This window comes from Dermacentor variabilis, chromosome 6, assembly GCF_050947875.1.
Source record: "Dermacentor variabilis isolate Ectoservices chromosome 6, ASM5094787v1, whole genome shotgun sequence".
Classification (NCBI taxonomy): Eukaryota; Metazoa; Arthropoda; class Arachnida; order Ixodida; family Ixodidae; genus Dermacentor; species Dermacentor variabilis.
This window is the reverse complement of record NC_134573.1, coordinates 99,602,642-99,621,926: the sequence shown is the minus strand read 5'-3', so window position 1 is coordinate 99,621,926 and position 19,285 is coordinate 99,602,642. Positions and strand designations below refer to the sequence as shown.

Sequence of the window (19,285 nt, the reverse complement as noted above, 5' to 3'; positions counted from 1 at the left end):
CGAATTGAATTGAATTCTGGGGTTCTACGTGCCGAAACCACAATTTCATTATGAGGCACTCCGTGGTGTGAGACTCCGGAATAATTTTGACCACCAGGGGATCTTTAACGTGACCCACAATGCTCGAGACCCGGGGTTCTTCCATTTAGCCCCCATCGAAATGCGGACGCCACGGCCGGGATTTAAAACCGCGACCTCGTACTCACATAGCCGCTAGGCACCCTAGCCGCCAAGCCACCGCGGAGGGTGCTTGAGCAACGAGATGGCTCCATTGGTTAAAGCCGAAATCGTTCTCCTAAATCGAGCTGTTCCGCTGTTCACACAGCGCGAGGCGGCCGAGCTGGTGCGGCGGCAGACGGGCGACGCGCAGCGCCAGCAGTCCTTCCTGTTGTCGTCGTCAATGGCGGTCGTGTATTACGACATCGACGAGGACGCCGACAGGAAAGCCGAGCTCAAGGACGTCCCATGCACGGGCGCCGTCGTCTCCTCGTACGCCACGGTGAGCGATTTCGCACTGCACCTTTAAGAGTCAAGCTCGTACTCGGAAACTCTAGCTCAGAGACTTTAGAGTTCGCGTTTCAAAAAAGGTACACTTGTCTCCGTCAGGATAGGCCCTCTCGCTTTCAGGTGTAAATATTCATTTTCTGGATTTTTACGCCTGCGAACAAAAGAGCCTGCCACGAGGAAGACAAAGGGTCGCTTATCGAAGCGTTGGTTCCAGTGACATCCTTTGTTCGACTAATGTTGATCGGACAGTCAGGATCTTGGACAAAAGTTTACGCGCGGGAAGGCTTGTGACGTCAAATGCGTACGCAGGATGATTACAGAGAACGAGCAGGACACTCTCCCTGTGTATTTCATTGCTCTTCGTTTGTTTATCGAGCAGCTTACCACAATCAGTTTTAGACACACGTGATTAGATGCATATGACGGGAAACGTTCGAAAAATTGGTCTCTTCTCATAAAGTCCAGAGGCCCCCTTGCCCATTCCTCTGTTTTGGGTAAACAATAGCACTCAAAAAATAATTGGAGCGGCACTGCGTATAGAAAGACCGTTATTTTCCCTGAACGGGAGTCCGCAATAAGCGGCGATCATCCCTAGCAAACGCGACAGTAAGGTGTCGGATACCTAGATCGCAGAAAATAACGGGATATAACATACTAGCTCAGTTACTTCCGACGCGTGTGGGTTTTGTCTTGCACCAGTTTGATCACGTGTTCTATAACATTCGCATGGCGTTGGCAGGTGTGCAACGTCGAGATGGGCTGGAAGGTGGGCGCAGAGGGCATCGGCGACCATGTCCGCTACGAGCAGTTTGCCGAAATGGGCAAGTGGCGAACGTACAAGACGAGGCCGCACCTGGCAGCAGAAGTGAGTACCCTTTCCCCACCCCTCTTTTTATCTCTTTCTCTCTTTCCGACTAAGGTGTCGGGATGATTCTGCTATGTCGAAGTTTAACGCAAGCAATACCACGAATGGGGTATGTCAGGGAGCGCGCTCTTTAATCTGTTAATTCACTTCCTCGTGTGTGATGCACTGTTTGAATTATTTCATTTACGTCGGATTTTGGAATCTGCTTCTACATGCCTGTAAACTACAACCTCGAAACTTCTGCTCACTCTACAGGTTTCAGGGCGCTCCCAAAGATTGTCTGCGACATCTTCTCGGCCCAGGGACCTCCGAATCAATGTTGACTTGGCCTTAATTTCACTTTACTTGACTTGACCATGTATGGGTATGGGCCCAAAATTTTTGCCTCTATAGGTCTTCAGTACCTCGAGAGAGACTTGTAAGTGCCGCGTTGCATATCGAATGCCTTGAAGTCCGAGTGATAGCACAAGAATTAAGCTCAACTTCCGAATGAAACCAGCTGTTAACTCTTAGTAAACTTAGGCTACCATAAGGAGGAGCAGGTCCGCACATGCAGAATCTCGAGAATATTACATGGTATTTGCGATGTGAAGCCCGAAGCGGCACGGCACCTCAGCCGTCGTATCTCCCCGGTGATACCTGGAGATACCAGAATTTCAGTCAGTTAGGTTAGATCGTTATACTCTGGATCGGTTCAGCAGAATTTCTTTGGTCACAGCATTAATTTTCTCCGTGTGCTGCGGACGTGAAGTAACTAGGCTGGAGACCTGTCTTCTGATCAACAGTTTTCGTAAAATGTAGTGCACCCACGAGCTCGCTAGAGACAGTCGTCCAGAAAAACCGGGAAGCTGCATCATAACGCATTTGTTACTTTGTTCACAACTTTTAAGTTGTAAGGGAGAAGTGACAATTATTAGACCCATAAAAACTAAGTCCCCAGTCCGGGCCTCCTTTTAGGCTGAGACCTTCGGGCCCAGCACATATTTGATGGGCTGGACCAAAAGTGGCAACCGCGCTTCTGCTAACTCCGGTGCTTTTTCGAAGTTTCTTGGGGAGTCTACAACTCCTCTCCGCTGCCGGCACGCTTCTTTGGAGGTAACATTGAAAGCACTAAGCTTTTGGAAGTAGAAGCCGCGAGCAATTTCACAAGGTGTGTTTCATGGAGGGATAGGTTACGCAAGGCCTGCAAGTTGGGTAGCCTGGGTCCCAGTTAATATAATGCGGGTAGTGTGGCATGAGCAACGCGTATACTACGCTTTTCGTATGATTGAGGCGTTCTCTGTTGACTGCGTGTAGGATGGTGTGTGCACAGTTATTGATGCGACCCTTAGAAACCTTAAAATCTGCTGTCTTTCTTTACACTACATCTCCCGTCATTTTGTGGCGTCGTAATTGTTGTATACAGGCTAAAGAATGAAGGTCTTGGGTTATATGCGTAGGAGAGCCGGTGCGGAGAACCACTTTGGTGCATTTTTGCAGTTTGTCAGTAAGGGAAAGGTGCATTGCGCGTTGCACGCATTGTGCAACGGCACAGTTCATGACATCCTCACGAAAGTAGTGCACTGAAGAAAGCTGTGAAACACACCACTGATTCTCCTCGTATGCGATGTGCACATACAATGGCAGCACTTTTATTATTTGATAATAATTGTATTAAACAATTGAAATATGTACAAATAGCTAGGATGTGAAACTTTCCCATGTTTTTGAAAGCGACTGAATTAGTACTTTCAGAACAATCCGCGATCAACTATTAACCATCATAGTTCTCAGGATTCCAGGACTCAGCCCCCCTGGCTGAGTCCTGGAGGAGGGGGGACAGGGGGCTTAGGTGACATCGAAGTAGCACCGCAGCTTTTGCCTCCTTCTCCGACGGCTAGTGGCATACCACCACTACTATATAGTTAGATATGTCACATGTGCTGTATCGACTGGAGCGATATATCACCGTGGATGCGTTCACTTAAACCATGCATTCAGTAGTGCCATACTGATAGTATGCTTTATCCATGTTTTCCTATAATAGAGCGCAGTCAAAATGAGGTAATCTTTTACGATTTATCTGGGAACAAAGAAAGGAACGAAGCTACAGAGTAAATACAAAGGCAATAACTTGGAAGCGAGTTCCATCTTTTTAAAGTATTTCGTCGTTCACATATAAAGAGGGAGCATCCATTAAAGTGTATACTATAACTCACATGCACTATGCGACCTTGCTGTTCACTTTCTGCAGAAGGAGAAGCAGCAGTCTCTTGGTCACAAATAAATTTCTAGGCAGTAACCCGGACTTGATAGACGAGAGAGCCAATGACTGTGTTCAAGTGCTGGTGCCACTCTTGATCGAGAGACCCCTCCTAATAGGAGTGGCGGGACAAAATTCCTTGGGCGGAATATCTACGACGGATAAACTGTGAGAGCTTGTTTCACTCTTGTCCCGAACGGTTTTATTTGGAAGAGTCGCGGCGAAGTCACAAGAACAGAAAGACAGAACTCCGGTGCAGAATTGGCTTGGAACATCTAGCCGGAGCTTGAACTGCGCATTTCCTCATGGCACTACGTGGCTGATAACTGGATCGCGGTTAAATACATATGGGTATAGTTTTGTGTGTGCCGAATATTTGATACAGGTTCGTGCTCACAGTACTGTTGCTATAATTACCTTGCTTCGTATTAAGGTCCGCTGGGCCACCCTTGCGGGTATAGGTTCATATCCTGCTGCGGCCAGGGGGCAAATGTCGCCCTCTACATAGTTCCCTACAGCACTCGTGCAGTGGATGATTCGTAAACATTTTTCTTTGTTTTCTGGCATATTCCTTCTCTTTCCAAACTGCGTGATGTGTTGCCTTTGGGGATATGGGCTCTGATGCTTTGTGAAACACTTGTTTGCATTTGTCAGTCCCCTTGACCTTGTATATATGTGGGCAAAATAAACTTGTGTAATATTTTAAGGAGGGATACTTTCTTACACATCAAGAAAAATCTGTCTTGGCGACTCATTCCCGCTTTCATGTATCGGGTACGTATGCTTTTAGCCTTTTGTAGACGTATTCTGGATATAGCCCAGTATAGAAATGTAAAAAAAGATTAAATTCTGGAAAATAGTGGGAAAATAGTGTGCCAGAACCATGATGTGATAGTCAGCCACGCCGTAGTGGGGTCTGCAGATTATTTTTTGACGACCTGGGGTTCATTACCTTGAACCCGATGCACGGTACACTGTCGATTTTTTGTATTTCGCCCCAATCAAAATGCGGCCGCCGTTTTCGGGATTCTATCCCACGCCCTCGGACTTAGCAATGCAACGCAAAAGCCTCTGCATGCACCACCACGGCGAGGTCTAAAAACGCATGCCGACCCCGAATGTATATAGATCTGGTGTCGGTGGTATAACTCGCTACTCCCGGTGGTATCACTGTGTGGTACCAGCGCTCTGTGTAGTATATTGGTACTGGTGGTATAACCTTGTGGTACCAGTGCTCCTCGTGATATCACTAGCTGTAGTAACACTATTCGGTACCGGTGGTAGCATCTTGCGGTCGTTAGTAGCAGTGGCACCACCATGCAGTACCACGACGCTGTGGCGGTACCGTCGTGTGGTGATACCATTAGTAAAGGGAACGTTCACGCATTCTGCCCTCGTGGCACAAGCGTTTCGAGAAGCTGTTGTTGAGACGCCGCGCCTCTGGCTGCTGACGCAGACGTGGTCGTTGAAGCGAGACTGCCGGACTTGCATGCCTGGCTCCATCCTACTTCTGAACCGAATGTGCTGATGCAGTTCTTTAAAGCTCATTGTTTTATATACGTAAAAGCAACCTCGGACACCTTATTTAGCGTTCGGTGGCGCTTTCCCCTTTTCCTTTCGCCGATGTGATTTCAGTCAAGGGACGATCGTATCCTTAAATAAAAAAAGTTGCAGTTTCACCGTAAAGGCGAAGCATCGATTGCGATGGCGATACAGTAGAAAGCTATGCGAAGTAATGATAGTAGTTTATCGGCCGTGTAAACATGGCAACATTCGGTTACTGACTAATTTACCAAGCGTGTCAGCGTGCACAGGCAAATATGAACACATCACACTCGATGACCGCGGACATCGCTCTCAATACGCTGGCGTGAGCAAGCACGGCAGCAGCAGCGAGCGCAGTGACCTTCGTGTTGTCTATTGCTCCGACGGAAACATCGGCGAGAAAACAGCGCACACAGTGGTGTGAGCCGTCTGCAGATCGCTTACAAGATACGGCGCCTGCGATCCCGCGCGGCGGCGCAAAGTACGCAGTTGCTGGCGAAGTATAGAAGTCGCCCCCCGCGCTTCCTCTCCACTTTCCTCCGTTTCGCGTACTAGATTCAGCGCGGTCGTAAGTTCCCTTTGCACCCGATCGAGAAATACGCAGCTGCTGCCGGTGCTCAACGGACCACTCTTCCCTTCCTAACTTGCCCTCCGCCCTTATGCGCGACGGAGGACGACGTGTTTGCTCTCCCCCTTCCTCCCTCCCCTTGCCCCTGTGCCTCGTGCACGACGAAAGACGGTGCGCTTCCTCCGCGCTCTCCTCCCTTTCGCGCGGGCGAGACCGAGCCGCGATCGTCGGCTACCCTCGCCTGCTTTCACTCGCACATACAGCATACGGTGCGTGGTGACGGCGTTATGGCCCTTGAACTTTGTACAGAATCTCCCGGTGACGCCGACGGCGATGGAAAAAATGCGCCTGGAGTGCCCATAAAATTATAATTGCTAAAGCAATAAAAATAAACGTTGCCCTCACCAGCAACCCCGAGGGCATCTCACAATAAATTGTGTGGTCCACCATATCCCATTCTCACCCTAAACTCTTTCAGGAAGTGTTTCTTTTTTTTTTGAACAACGTCAACTAAACTTTGAATCGTCTTCGAGCGTTTTTATTGTGTTTTAACGGCAAAATCCAAACTAGGGGGCCCATATTATTGTGACGCAGAAACAAAGACTTAGCAGGAGAGAACAAAGAGCTAAGTCTTGGCTTGCACGTCACGCTATTATGTACCCCTATATGTAACTACGCAATTAAATATTATATCATAATTTGGTAAACAGCATCTCATAATGCACCCAAAAGGGCCAAAATTGATGTATTAGGCACAGCGCTGGAACATACTAACTACATGTCAGCAGGACTACTGGAAATCATTCGTGAACGTTGTAACGCACTCACCTAGGATGTAAATTCATATATCAAATTTGTCCACTTTAGATGTTCTAAAGGATGCCGTTTACAGAACTGCTATATCTGCTCTTGGTGCAGAATTATGGATTTGTAAACTTCGCCCTCCTATTTTCTTCCAATCTACTACACTTCGTAATCTTTATAAAGGAAAGTGTTGCCTAAAACAATATTAAGTTTCCTGCAGTCGCTAGAATTTAGCTTTCTTTCTCAAGTGCACAAAACTTTGTCGGAATTGGTCAGGCGGTCACCTCATAAAAGCATCTTTTTTTACGTTTTACATCTATCTCAATAGGCGGCATCGGGGCTGATACCGAGCTAGAGCTCCCTCTTGAGCATCGAGCACTCTTCAATCAAAATTCTAAGGCATCATAGCAACGCAGCATATGGGTTACGTTGTCCATTACAGGACTCTACACATAAAAACGCCACGATTCAATCGAGACAAGCTTAACGCCCTTGTCTTGCGCATGCGCAGATGCGAGCCGCACTGGACATGCAGTTGGGCTCTCGTAGCCAGGGGCTGGGCTGGGCCTTCTACGACGTCGACCTGGACGACGGCGACGGCCGCTGCGCCCACACGTGGAAAGTGCGCTCTTCGCACGAGGCTCGCTTCTTCCGCCTCAAGGAAGCGGCGGCCAACTTCCGCGAGTACAAGAACGACTTCCGCCAGTCCGCAACACGATACGGGTTCCACTGAACACGCCGCCCAAGTCAAACTACGAGCCGCGGAACACCTGGTGCCGTGTAGCGAGTTTTATTGCGTTGTGCAAGGAAATATAACTGCGGCGTTTCATTGCTTCGTGACGCTGTTACTGTGAGATACACGTGCAGTGGTTCTTCAAGCTATGTGCTCGATTGACCTGTCTTTGTGCGTGCCGTCTTGTCATGTAGTGAGTGATACGCTGTAGAACGGGGCCCGTGCTCACAAAAAGATCTCAGGCCAGAAATGTTCCTAAGAGAAAGCTTCAGCCAGTCGCGATGCTGGACATATCATTAGCCAAGCTGGCCGACTTGTGGCAAAAAGATGCTACAGATGGAAAGCTTGGTGAATTCGGCCCCACCGAATTCCCACTCTTCTTTCGTATAGGTGCACTTTCGCCGATGGGCGGTCACCTTCCTAAATGATACGTACCGCGTCAGTATTGGCTGGAATTTTATCTTACGAACAATTATTCCGTGAGAGCTTTCTGTGAATACGTGCTCCATTATTTTTTCTTCTAATTGAACTAAAGATATAATGCGCAAAAGGGAGAAATGTAAGTTGCAGAAAAAAGCTAGCCCCCGTTGAAGTCAAATCGACATCTTCTCATTAAGCGTGTGATGCTACCACATGAGTTCAGGCGACGGCTGCCTTCTGATCCCATATCTTGGATATTCGTGTAGCTATAAATGACACATGCTTGAGTGGCTATGCATACCACTCAAGGCCATGGTGGAGGAAGCGAGACATCCTTTGCATCCTAGACGTGGCTTAGTACGTGAACTCAGAAGATAACTGGGCAATAACCCTTTGTACGCTTGGCTTCATTATCTATCGGCTTTCTATGTTTGTTGGAAGTAGAAAAAAAAGTAAATCGGCAGTCCTATCATCATGTTTGCAAGTGGCCACCAGGACAGAAGCTCCGTGTCACCTTTAACAGCAGTATAGTGGACGGACCAAGGTTGGGGGGGGGGGGGGCACCAGTAGGCTGCGCATGTTGAAGTGAAACGTGCTATATATATATATATATATATATATATATATATATATATATATATATATATATATATATACACACACACACATATAGGGGAGGAGCGAGAATGAATGACGTAAGGGACCCAAACGACACATGAACAACCAACGCGAAATCCTTCTTCCTGCATCTTCAGGTATCGTGTGTGTCCTTTACGTCGTTCTTTGTTGCGACACGATAGCGCGTTTCGCATCAAGCAGCATAGAACCTGCCCATTTAGGCTTGCAGCAGCATGTTTATGGCTAATTGCTATCACCTGCCGATAAGATTACACAGTCGCTATATCAAAATTACCTGTAGTTCGAAGCCCAAAGTGTGAAAACGACTTCTGCTGTTTTAAGGAAGGTTTGAAAAAAATATTAAATTGGGGACTTTAACGTCCCGAAACTGGTGCTGTGGCCATGTGGGGAAGACCCCGTGATGGTGAGCTCCGGACTAATAACGACCAGTTGGGGTTCGCTGAGCTGCGTGCGTGCGTGCGTGTGCGCATGTGTGTGTATGTGTATGTTTCTACGCATGTATAAGTATGCGTGCGTGATTACGTATGCAAGAGCATCAGCCTGTATGAGCACATGCTACATTGGCAGAATGCTAAGTGGGGCAACTTTCCTTTGGTAATAAACATATTTCCCACCTAACGAGTTGCTTTGTACGAGGTTGCTTCTCTTGCTTCATTCTAGTAGCGGTCACCATGGCGTTGTACGAGAGTTTTGGGTGTTATAACATTTCTTACATTGTTTTTGCTTCCTCTTACATTCTTTGTAGATGTGGTAATATGACTTAAACATATGTGATAGATTATGTGTATGGCATGTCAACATAAAACACTGCTATAATTTCTTGCGTTATTTTGTGTCAGAATGCATGGATATGCACATTTTGCATCACAAGGTATTTGCGGCAGTAGTATAGAATAACGCTGTAGCGAGGGCATCGTGACCGCACTGGCTGAAAATTTGAAAAAAAAAAATTATTAAGGCGGTATGAGGAGCGATTGGAGGGTGCTTGAAAACTTCGTTCAAAAACATTATCGCAGATCGACTTGGAGCAATAAAAGCGTCTGGGTGGCAAAACTATGACTAGCCAGACCTCAGCCCCATACCAATGACGGGCCAGACAACATGTAATGAGGATTCTTGATCTTGGAATGAGAGCCAGGATAGTCTGAAAAATTTTGTGATGGTTGGCTGAAAAAAAAAAAACAGAAATGTAGCTCACGCGCGGTTTGCGCTTTGCACTGTACGCAATTGTGCAAGTTTATCTGTTCCTCTGGCATGAGATTTCTCACTAATATATTTTCGTCGCGAATATATTTTGGTGATATGGCCTGGCGGCCGGGCTTGTACGGTGAAATAACTAATTGTGAAAGCGTATACGTAGTTGCCACGGTTGCTACGAATATATGGCTATTGAAGCTGCCGGCTCCAAGCAAATTGTATTGCTTCAAAATAGGATTCATACGACGTTTGCAAGTCATCCGTCACGTTCGCGCGTAGTTTTCTCTCTTTTTGTTTTTTTGCTAAAACAGTACCTCTTGGTCTTCGAGGTTGCTTTTTCTTGTAATTGACGTCAATTTAGGCTCCTTAATGCACTGCACAGGTTTAGAAGCCACGATTTAGTCTCAAATATATGCAACGTACATATTGGAACCTGCGCGAAGCGAGGTTTTAAGGAAGTGGTTACTTAAGCCCCATACAACTGAACTAAATGTGTGCGCATGCAGAAAAATGCATTTAAGGATTCTGTACTCTTTGTGTGACAGTGTCACATACACAATGGGGAAGATTGACCAAAGGATGGGCACACACTATGTGGCTATGTGGCGAAAGTTGCCGGCATCGTCAATTTTTCTTGCCGTGTCTCACATCCCATATATATTCCTTCAGATATTCCTCGGTCAAATAGGAGTCACTATAGCCTTAATATTAAGCCTTGCTTTGCTCGATGTAATAAATTTAAATACAGCCTTTTCCCAGGTACTATTGAATTCTAGAACTTAATTCCCGGAACAATTAGGTCACTGCCATTAAACGATTTCTTGGTAAAAGTTAACTACACCTGATTTTATGTATTTTCATGTTGTTACAGTATATTGACTCATTCTCGTTTTTGCGCTGACTCTCAGTGTTGCTGTTATTTTGATTTTCATTTGTGCCATCTGCCTTATTTCTCGTGAACTTTTAAACGTTATTGTTTACTTGTTTTTTGTATGACTTCGTTTTGGCTAACCCTCTCCTGCAATAGCCCCATAAAGGGGCTGCAGTATGTGTAAATAATAGTAGTAATACATCGAATGATCAAAAAAATAGGCCGGCCCAAATAGGATGCATTTGTTAAAAAATCCAAGAAACCATTGCAGAACATGCGCTATTAAGAGGTGTCTCAGTTTTAGATATGTCTGTCAGCTATTTATTCAACAATGCTACCTTGGAGGCTGTTCGTATAAATTAGTACCTTGCCGTTCATATGTTTGACGCATTGGCATGGCAAAATCACGTTAACTTTGCGGCTAAGTAATCTAATTGCAGGTTAGGGTCCCGCCGCCGAAACTTTGCGCGAGCACCTGGGTCGTTAGAACTAGAAATGTATAACACTTGTTGGTTTCAAAGTGAAATACGCCGGCTGTATACCTGGGATCCTCATTATGGCTTGCTTACGTCGTCCCTCGAAGCTATCCGAAGCCGAGCCACCCGTTTCCTCCTTTCTAATTACGATCGCGCAGCTAGTGTAACTGCAATGGAATCTCACCTCGACCTCGCTAACCTTGCCAGAAAGAAGGAAACAACACGACTAGTGCTATTCCGCAACTTATACTACGCCAATCGTCATATTAAGAACGCACTGCCTCGCTGCTCCTCATTACATTTCAGCAACCACTCAGCACAACTTAAAAGAGCACGTTACAAGTTCGCGTACAACTCTGCACGTTTATTCGTTTATGCTATGGACAGCGACCACCTGGAACGGCTTCCCTACTTCCATTGCCCTTCACCTAGTTCCATCATCGTTCACAACCGCGATCATTGCGTTTTGTACCGATCACATTACTCATTGTAGCGCCTCGCGTGGAATTTAGAGTAAATAAATAAATAAATAAATAAATAAATAAATAAATAAATAAATAAATAAATAAATAGATAAAGAAAACGCGTTTCGTATAGCGATGCGTTGTTCGATTACACAGAACAAACGTGTGCTCGCTGGCACAATTTTTTTACCTGAAAATTAAGTGCGAGACAAGTAGCGCACTCAGTGAGAAACATTGCTTACACCAAACCCCTCGGAGAATATGGACCAAAAAAAAAAAAGAAAGAAGTTTCGCCTTAATATTGGCCCCGCTTTTCGAGTACAAGCCTCGTTTTTATTGACGGCCACTAGTCGAATGTCATGGTGGCTTGTTGTGCCTCGCGTCAAAGTGATGCCCTCCGGCCCAGCTGCGCAACATTCTCCCAGCGCGTAATACGCGATGTCGCAACCGTTTCCTAGAGCAGCGCCAGAACCCCGGCGGTTTCGGCGCTCCAGCCCAGAAAAACCACACAACGCGAGTTTCCACCGAGCACGAGTTATCTCTGCGCGTGCGTATAATTTGAGCAAGGCTATACGAGGTACACAGGCGGCGACTGGCGCAAGCGCCCTTGCAGTGCATTACTTGCCGGCGTCTGGGGTGGGCCACGCCCAGCCGCGTCTGTAGAACAACAAAAAAATAAAAGTCCCTCGACCCTCCCCATCACCTTCGGTACACGTCGGAGGAGGCGAGCGCGCACCACACCTACAACACGCTGCACTGCGCGCTGCGGTGGTGTCCTTGTCCAATTAGCGGTAGCTGTGTTTTCAGGGGCTTAGAAACGCCGCGCTCGAGCGATTTTCTTTCCAATTCTCTCTTTCTTTTCTCTTTTCTTTTTTCTTCGCTTTCTTTTCGCTTCAGCGACATGCATTTACTCCGGAGTGATTGAAATTCAAACCGGCGGGTGGCGGCGCGCTCCCGGCATCAGACCCCGTCTGACGAGTTGAAAGCCAGAAAGCTAGCACTTCCACTCCGGATTTGTCGCTTTGCTTCGCCTCTTTTTTTTTTTTTTCTTGAGCGGGAGAAAGACGCCTGTATACACGCACTACTTGCACCACTTGTCGGAGTTGCAGGTGCAATTTTTTTTGCAAGCCCTCCCGTATGTACTTTTCCTCTCGAGCTTTCTGCGTGTCGATGTAGTGCGCGAAGTGGCGCTATCATGTTCTCGGCTGCACACTTTTCTGTTTTTCTTTTCACTCGCTTACTCCCCCCCCCCCCCCCCCCGTCTTCTTCGTATACATTTGCACTTTCGTCCTCGTTCACTCTTCTTTTTTTTTCTATCGCGCATTTGAGCTAAATTTACGCTTCTCACTTCACTTCTTCATTCCCGCCTTCTTTCCCGCGACTCGGTGCACAATTTTATAGCGCATTTCAAGCATTTAGTTTTAGTTACCGCGCTTTAGCTTTTAGCTTCGTTCTTTCGAGCGCGTGTGTGTATCAACTTGCCTATTTTCGTATAAACAAGTCCTTGGCGTTAAGTTGATTTTTTTGTTTGTTTTTCTTCCTGTTTTCGAGCTCCGACTTCTGAACCCTTTACGTCAGAAGTGGCCAACGTCGCTGGCTGGAAGTGTCGCCGACCTCCGGCGCCACGTACCGAGACGTTTACGACCAGGCAAGCACTTTGCCAGAAATAGGAGAGCGCGGTTGTTACGGGTCGCCGGCAGAAATGTTCTCGGCTGGCGCCATACATGCAGCCGCCGTCAAGTTTTGAGTCGCTGCGCTGTCGCGCGTAGGATGCCGGACGGGATACGACTGCGTTTTAGGGACAGTGTACGCATTAAACGAGCTTGCGCATTAGCTTTCTCAGTATCGTCCGTCACTGGTGTGGGAAATTCGAACCTCGATACAGCGATCATCTTATGCCCGGAGTGGTTCTCCGACGTGCTGTAGGCTATACATGTGGTCTTAGAGATCACGTCTAGAAGTTACCAGCCTGGTCTGTTGACGCAAGGGCATGAGCTTTTATTTCTCGGCATTAGGACCAACTATTGCTAAGACTCCAAACTGACCTTAAAAAGTGGATGTGAATAAGCGCTAGCCTGGCCTTGATGTCGAGACTACTGAGTAAAGTGTCTCTTTTGTTTTGTGTTGTCGTGATTGCAGTGTACAAGGACAACGACACAACACGTGTCGTCGAGTGTTTCTTTTTTAAATGCATGGCTACCGGATAAACTGTGGTAAAAGAATAAGCTATAACACCCAGCCTTGCTTTTAATGTGCGTCGCAGTCAAGGTGAATTTTAGCTGTAGGATATCGCGGTACACTATTTCATTTGGTTCTAGTTCGATGTATGTTTCCTTCACTTAAAATTTCCGGAAATTTCTCCGAAAAGAGTTGCGAGACCTCGAAGAAGACCTAAAAAAAAAGGCACTCTTCTAATTGTCGGCTTCGACCTCGCGCAACTTTCTTCCTAGAATAAGCAAACGAGGAAGTTTGTTCTCATTGGATTTCTTGAGTCCCGCAGGAGCCATTTATGTGCTGTTTAGCGAAATGTGAGGGAATTCTCGGCATATTTCTTTTTGAAGTTCAGTAGAGCAAACTTGCGTGAACTTGTAAAACAAAATGAAAAAAGAAAAATGACGTCAGATTTGGAGGAAGCTCGTAGCGTTACATGTATCTTCAAGTTCAAGTGTCTCCCTTGACACCGCACCCACGCGTATTTCGCAGACTCTCGCTCTCTCCAAAGTGAAGGTCTTGGCAGATGCATCCAGTTGCGACAGAGCCGGCTCTTTTACTGTCGAGCCAACCAGCCTCTGTTCCGGCATCACGGCAACAAACGGTTGCTTGTGAGCCAAGATGGAATGGGCCTCAAAACAGTATTTACTTTCTATTTCGACTTTCTTTACTTGCGAGACCGGAAGTGACCGGCCCTACTGTGTGTGACCTATACGGTGTGTGTTTGTGCTTAATTCTTGGAGATTTGTCATCGTGCTCTTTTCTTCCTCTTCCCTCCCCTTCTTCCTGGCGTTGTGCCCCTTCCGGTGGCAGTTGCCAGCCCGCTCCTGGCTTTCCCTTTCCTGTCTAGTGTATATACGTTTTCGAAACAAATACTACTACTACTACTACTACTACTACTACTACTACTACTACTACTACTACTACTACTACTACTACTAATAATAATAATAATAATAATAATAATAGCAATAACAATAATAACAATAATAATATATACTTTCGGAAAATCAAGCAGTCTGTCTTACGTCTTTCGTAAGTGCGTAGGACAACTGAATACTTCCTAAAATCTTCTTCGTATTTTGCATTGGCGCGAGAATTCCTGAAGTTCTGGCATATAAACTTTGGTGTCTAAAAATAAAGAAAGTTGCAATTAGGAGTCGTATCGTGTTCTTGCCCTCTTTTTGTTTTCCCCAATTAAGTGTGCAGAAATGGAAGCTTCGTTCCCCTCGGTCTCTCGTCCTTTGCATGCCTCTTTTGTACTCTGTACAATCGTATATGTATTGCGAATGTCATGTTCACATTGCTTTTTCTGTCTTTCCACTTGCCGCACTTACCCCAGTGAGGGCTAGCTAGCAGGCCAGGAACATGCTCTTCCGGCCGCCAACTTCTTTTTTCACTCACCCCTCCTTCCACGCCCAACAGTCACTTCCCTTCGCATGGGAGCGCCGATGTACCAGGAGTGTACCGGAACGCGTTGTTGTACCGCAGAAAAAAAGTGGTCATCACATGGAAGTTATTTCCGACAGCTTCTCAGCGTCGCATCGCCAGACGCTGTCTAAATGCGTTCCCTGCGGAACGCTCCAGACGCTTTCCACGCATCACGTCGCATTACGTAACTTTACGTCACTTTATACGTCGCTTAGGGATTCGCGGGCGCTTACGACGCCCGCTTGGTCGTTTGTTCCAGCATTCGCTCATGCCAAGCCACAAGCTTTAAGGGATTAAATTTGATGGTGCTCTTCTTTTGCGATGGATTTCATCCCCAGAAGTAGGCGCTCCTGCATCTCTGACCACAGCGGAATGCGACCACAGTATGCCTCAAAACACGGCATTTGAAATTCTATTGTGTCACGTGTTGTGCGCGCAATAGCGCGCCGCCGCTATTATCCTGGAAGTTGCAGACAGCGACTGAACATGCTGATCTTCGTTTTACAAAGCTGGAAACGGCTTATAGTAAGATACGAATAATGCCAATGCGTCGTTTTCTGAAACCTCGTGTTACCAAGTGCTGCTCGCCATCTCCTCCTACATTCTTTTCTTTTTTGGTCGTTTTCGAGTGCAATCGGTTCGCGTTACAGGAAGAAGCCGGAAAGTACTCGTAGTGATTCGGACGCGAACTTTCAAAGTTGGTACTACGCGGGTGCGCTTTTCGCCCACGCTCACAGTAGTGTTATTGCGCGACAGACGCGTGGACGCCAGGCAGAGCCTAGCCGAAAGTACGTCGGTACTACGCCACATGTAGTTGCCGCTTGAGGGTTGACTGAGCTGTCGTCGACGGGAGAGAACAGACGTAGTCTAGAAACGCAGAGCGCTGCCAGGAGTCTCGGAAGCTTGGTATAAGAGCTTCTTCGATTGTGCATTCAGATGGACGCGCGGATGTATACACACGCTACAGCCTTAAAGTGCTCGCACAGTTTCTCGCGGCGTGCGCATTTATCAGATGATTCGCCCATCCCGCCAACTGGTCTTGCGGCCTTCAGAGCAGTGCCTGCTCAGAGGTCGTGGGAACTCCTGGTGCCGTTCTGGCAATGCCACTCTTTCAAATGATGGAGCGCCTGCTGTTTCGTTCTCGGCGGGAATGTTGCGCAACAGCTCGACTGATATGTACCGCGTAGCAATTTCATTTCGTGAAGCAGTTTCTCCGCATTTTTTTTTAGTGAGCACCTTGCAAGACGTGCACGTACTATCTGCGTATTTTCGGTAATTCGATCTTAGCTGTGCTCGCATGTGCACGCAAACGCCCGCGCAGGTTTATGCGCTTGCCCGAGCTTACTTTAGAACGACCAGTGTAGGAGCTTTGGCTCTATTTAGTCTGCGTCGAGAACGAGTCTCTGTGTCATTTATAGGCAGCACGAAATTCGTGTGAAGACCTCAAATAGCCTAATTTGTCGCGTGCACGAGTTTTCACGTGCTATACACTCTATCTCTTCATTTCGATTCATTGCACCTGTCATTGATTCCTTCCCCCCTCCCCCTCCATGTATTTTCCACAGCGCGATGCAGAAATTTGCCCCTGGACCCATCACTGTACGCATTTTTGTGTAAATGATAGCCTTCTTTACATACGCATAAAAAAGCGTTGATGGTGAGGCAAATAAAATTTGCGATACATCATATTTGTTATCCTCTTGTTGCCACGTGTCATTTCAGTTTGAGTAAAGAAATTTTAGACTGCTGCACATTGGCATACGCTGCGCGTCTACGGCGCTAGCGTTGGCACGTGACGTATGGAAAGTATACGTACTCCAACGTATATACAAAAAATGGCCCCTTCCACGCGTGATTCCACGTGGAATGGACTTGCCACAATGCCACGGAGAACCAAGCTTATGTCCACCAAGAAGCGCAAGAGTATCCTTGACGCGTACACCATTTTTGCTCGGAAGCATAGGACTGTTCAGAGCGTGTGCGAGATGTTGAGGACCTGATCTATACGTACAGTAAACGGTAAACGATAAAATGGAATGCGTAACCAATGACCTAACATTCAACACTTATTCATTCGCGCCAGTTCAGGAACTCCCCTTCAAACTCTGCACATACACCGGTGCCTCTCCTCGGCGGGTTAATTGACTGAGTAATTATGCATGATGATGATGGTGATGATAAATTAGTGTTTTGTGGCGCAAGAGCCAAATATGGCCAAAGAGCTCCAGGCAAATGTTAGGTGAGTTGACACCGTAGACAGACCATCAAAGAGCGCGCCGATATATGAAATACTTCATTATCCGTCTACTGCTAAAAGCTTCTTGAAATATCACTAATTCGATTGAAAAAATGATGCTCATTCAAAATACTCTATATCTAGCTTTATCTTACTTCGAGGCTGTACTCAAAAAGTGACATATTGAAGTTAGGTCTGCTATTTTGAAAATTATTTATTAAACGTGCAACTAAAGACTTTCTACCCAGATATATACGAGAGCGATATGTGCAAGCTATGCAAGTCTGTTAGAGCCACCCTTCAACACATGTTGTGGGGATGTGAAATGTACCAAAATAAAATGGCGGTCTCCCCAGAAAATCTACGGGCGCGGTGGTCGGCCGTGCTGCTCAGCTCAGAACTCGAAGACCAACTCTGGGCCGTCCAGCGAGCCAAGGAAGCCGCACGGGAGCAGCAGCTCCCAGTGGCCATCTAGGCGGCCCCAGGCCCGGGCCTCCCAATCCCCGTATTCCAAATAAAGTTATCACATCATCATAGAGTTTTACGTGCCAGAAGTACAGTCTGATTATGGGGCACGCCATAGTGAAGGACTCCAGAATAACTTGGCTACTTGGGACTCCTTAAATCACTCCCACTGCACATCACGCGGCCGTTTGTGTGTATTCTGGCGCTATCGAAAAGAAAAAGGCTGGGATTCAACCTGCGTCCTCGAAATTGGCAGCGCACGCACGCTATATATCCACTGGGCTACCGCGGTGGGTATAGTTAAGTTTATCGTACAAAGGAGACGCCACCGTCAACGTGCGCCTGCGCTTTTCGCCAATCATTGTGTCCGGGTTTCGAAATTCACTTACACCAATTCAGAAACCGGCATAGTTGAGTAACTCTGGTTGCCATGGCTAGAGTGTTGGAGCGCCCATCCTTAGAGCAACCATGCTGGTGCCGATGCTGTTCAAAGTCGACAGATAGCCTTGGGCTGCCGAAAGTTTTCCGTACAGCGTCGCTACACGGCAGGTCTGTAACTGGTAGGACTGCGGACTCCCTTTTCCTAAGGATGGAACACCTTCATTGTGTTCTTTCTCCTGAAATATATGGGAGCACTAGAGCTCTCGAAAGTGGAGTGAAAATGGGTCAAACAGTTAACCCGATAAACGGAAAGCTGCATGCACACCACGTGTTCGTGGAACCAACAGATGGCAAACTATAATTTGCTATAAGCCAGTTCCGGCGACACGTCAGCTGTTCCACGTGCATATTTTTTGAAGGTCCGCGCATTAGCGATAAATGAGAAATTGTCCACCAAAGCAGTATCTGTCGACCGGGCCACGAGTATTCATATGGTTTACGCACTAATTAGGTATTTAACTAGGTGCGTTTCACAAGTGAATTCTTTATCCTCTTTCTCCGAACAGGTACTGGAGCAATATTTCTAATTCAGAAGAGCGCAAGTGTACACACACACACACACACACACACACACACACACACACACACACACACACACACACACACACACACACACACACACACACGCACACGCACACGCACACGCACACACACACACACACACGCACACACACACACACACACACACACTCTCTCTCTCTCTCGCGCGCGCGCACGTTTTCGATATGTATAATACGAAGTAATATAATCATGTTTGTTTGTTGGTTTGTTTGCGGTGTGTCCAAAGTAAATTGCTTCAGATAAAAACCTATACCATCTTTACTTCGCATTAAAAAAATTTGACGCTTGAACTCGAATACGTAGCATAAAATTGGAACGGGGCTCGCGCGCACTCATTATTCGGCTTACATGAGGTAATGTACATACAGGGGTATTACTATGAGCTGTATATACGCAGATTATGAAATATACGCGGATATGTAATTTGCGTAACTCTAGCGAGACTCAAAACCATGGGAAATGGCTCGCAGCCATGCTCTCGCCAATTAACAGTTCTATATGAGCCTCTATTCTGCTTTTCCAACTCAGCTGCCCACGTTTGTCGATCATTAGCCGTCAGGTAATGACACCATGGTCCAGAATAGATGTGAGAAGCGTACGGCACTCAAA

At 46.8% G+C, this 19,285-nt stretch overlaps 1 protein-coding gene across 2 annotated transcripts in view; it reads left to right on the top strand.

Moving 5' to 3' along the window:
- LOC142584945 (uncharacterized) overlaps nucleotides 1-19,285 on the top strand; it is a 59,238-nt gene that overhangs the window by 23,578 nt on the left and 16,375 nt on the right. For both annotated transcript variants that reach the window (XM_075695310.1, XM_075695309.1), the window contains 2 exons: nucleotides 326-499; nucleotides 1,247-1,372. In XM_075695310.1, coding sequence (XP_075551425.1) covers nucleotides 326-499; nucleotides 1,247-1,372 — 300 coding nt within the window. The remainder of the gene's footprint in view (nucleotides 1-325; nucleotides 500-1,246; nucleotides 1,373-19,285) is intronic.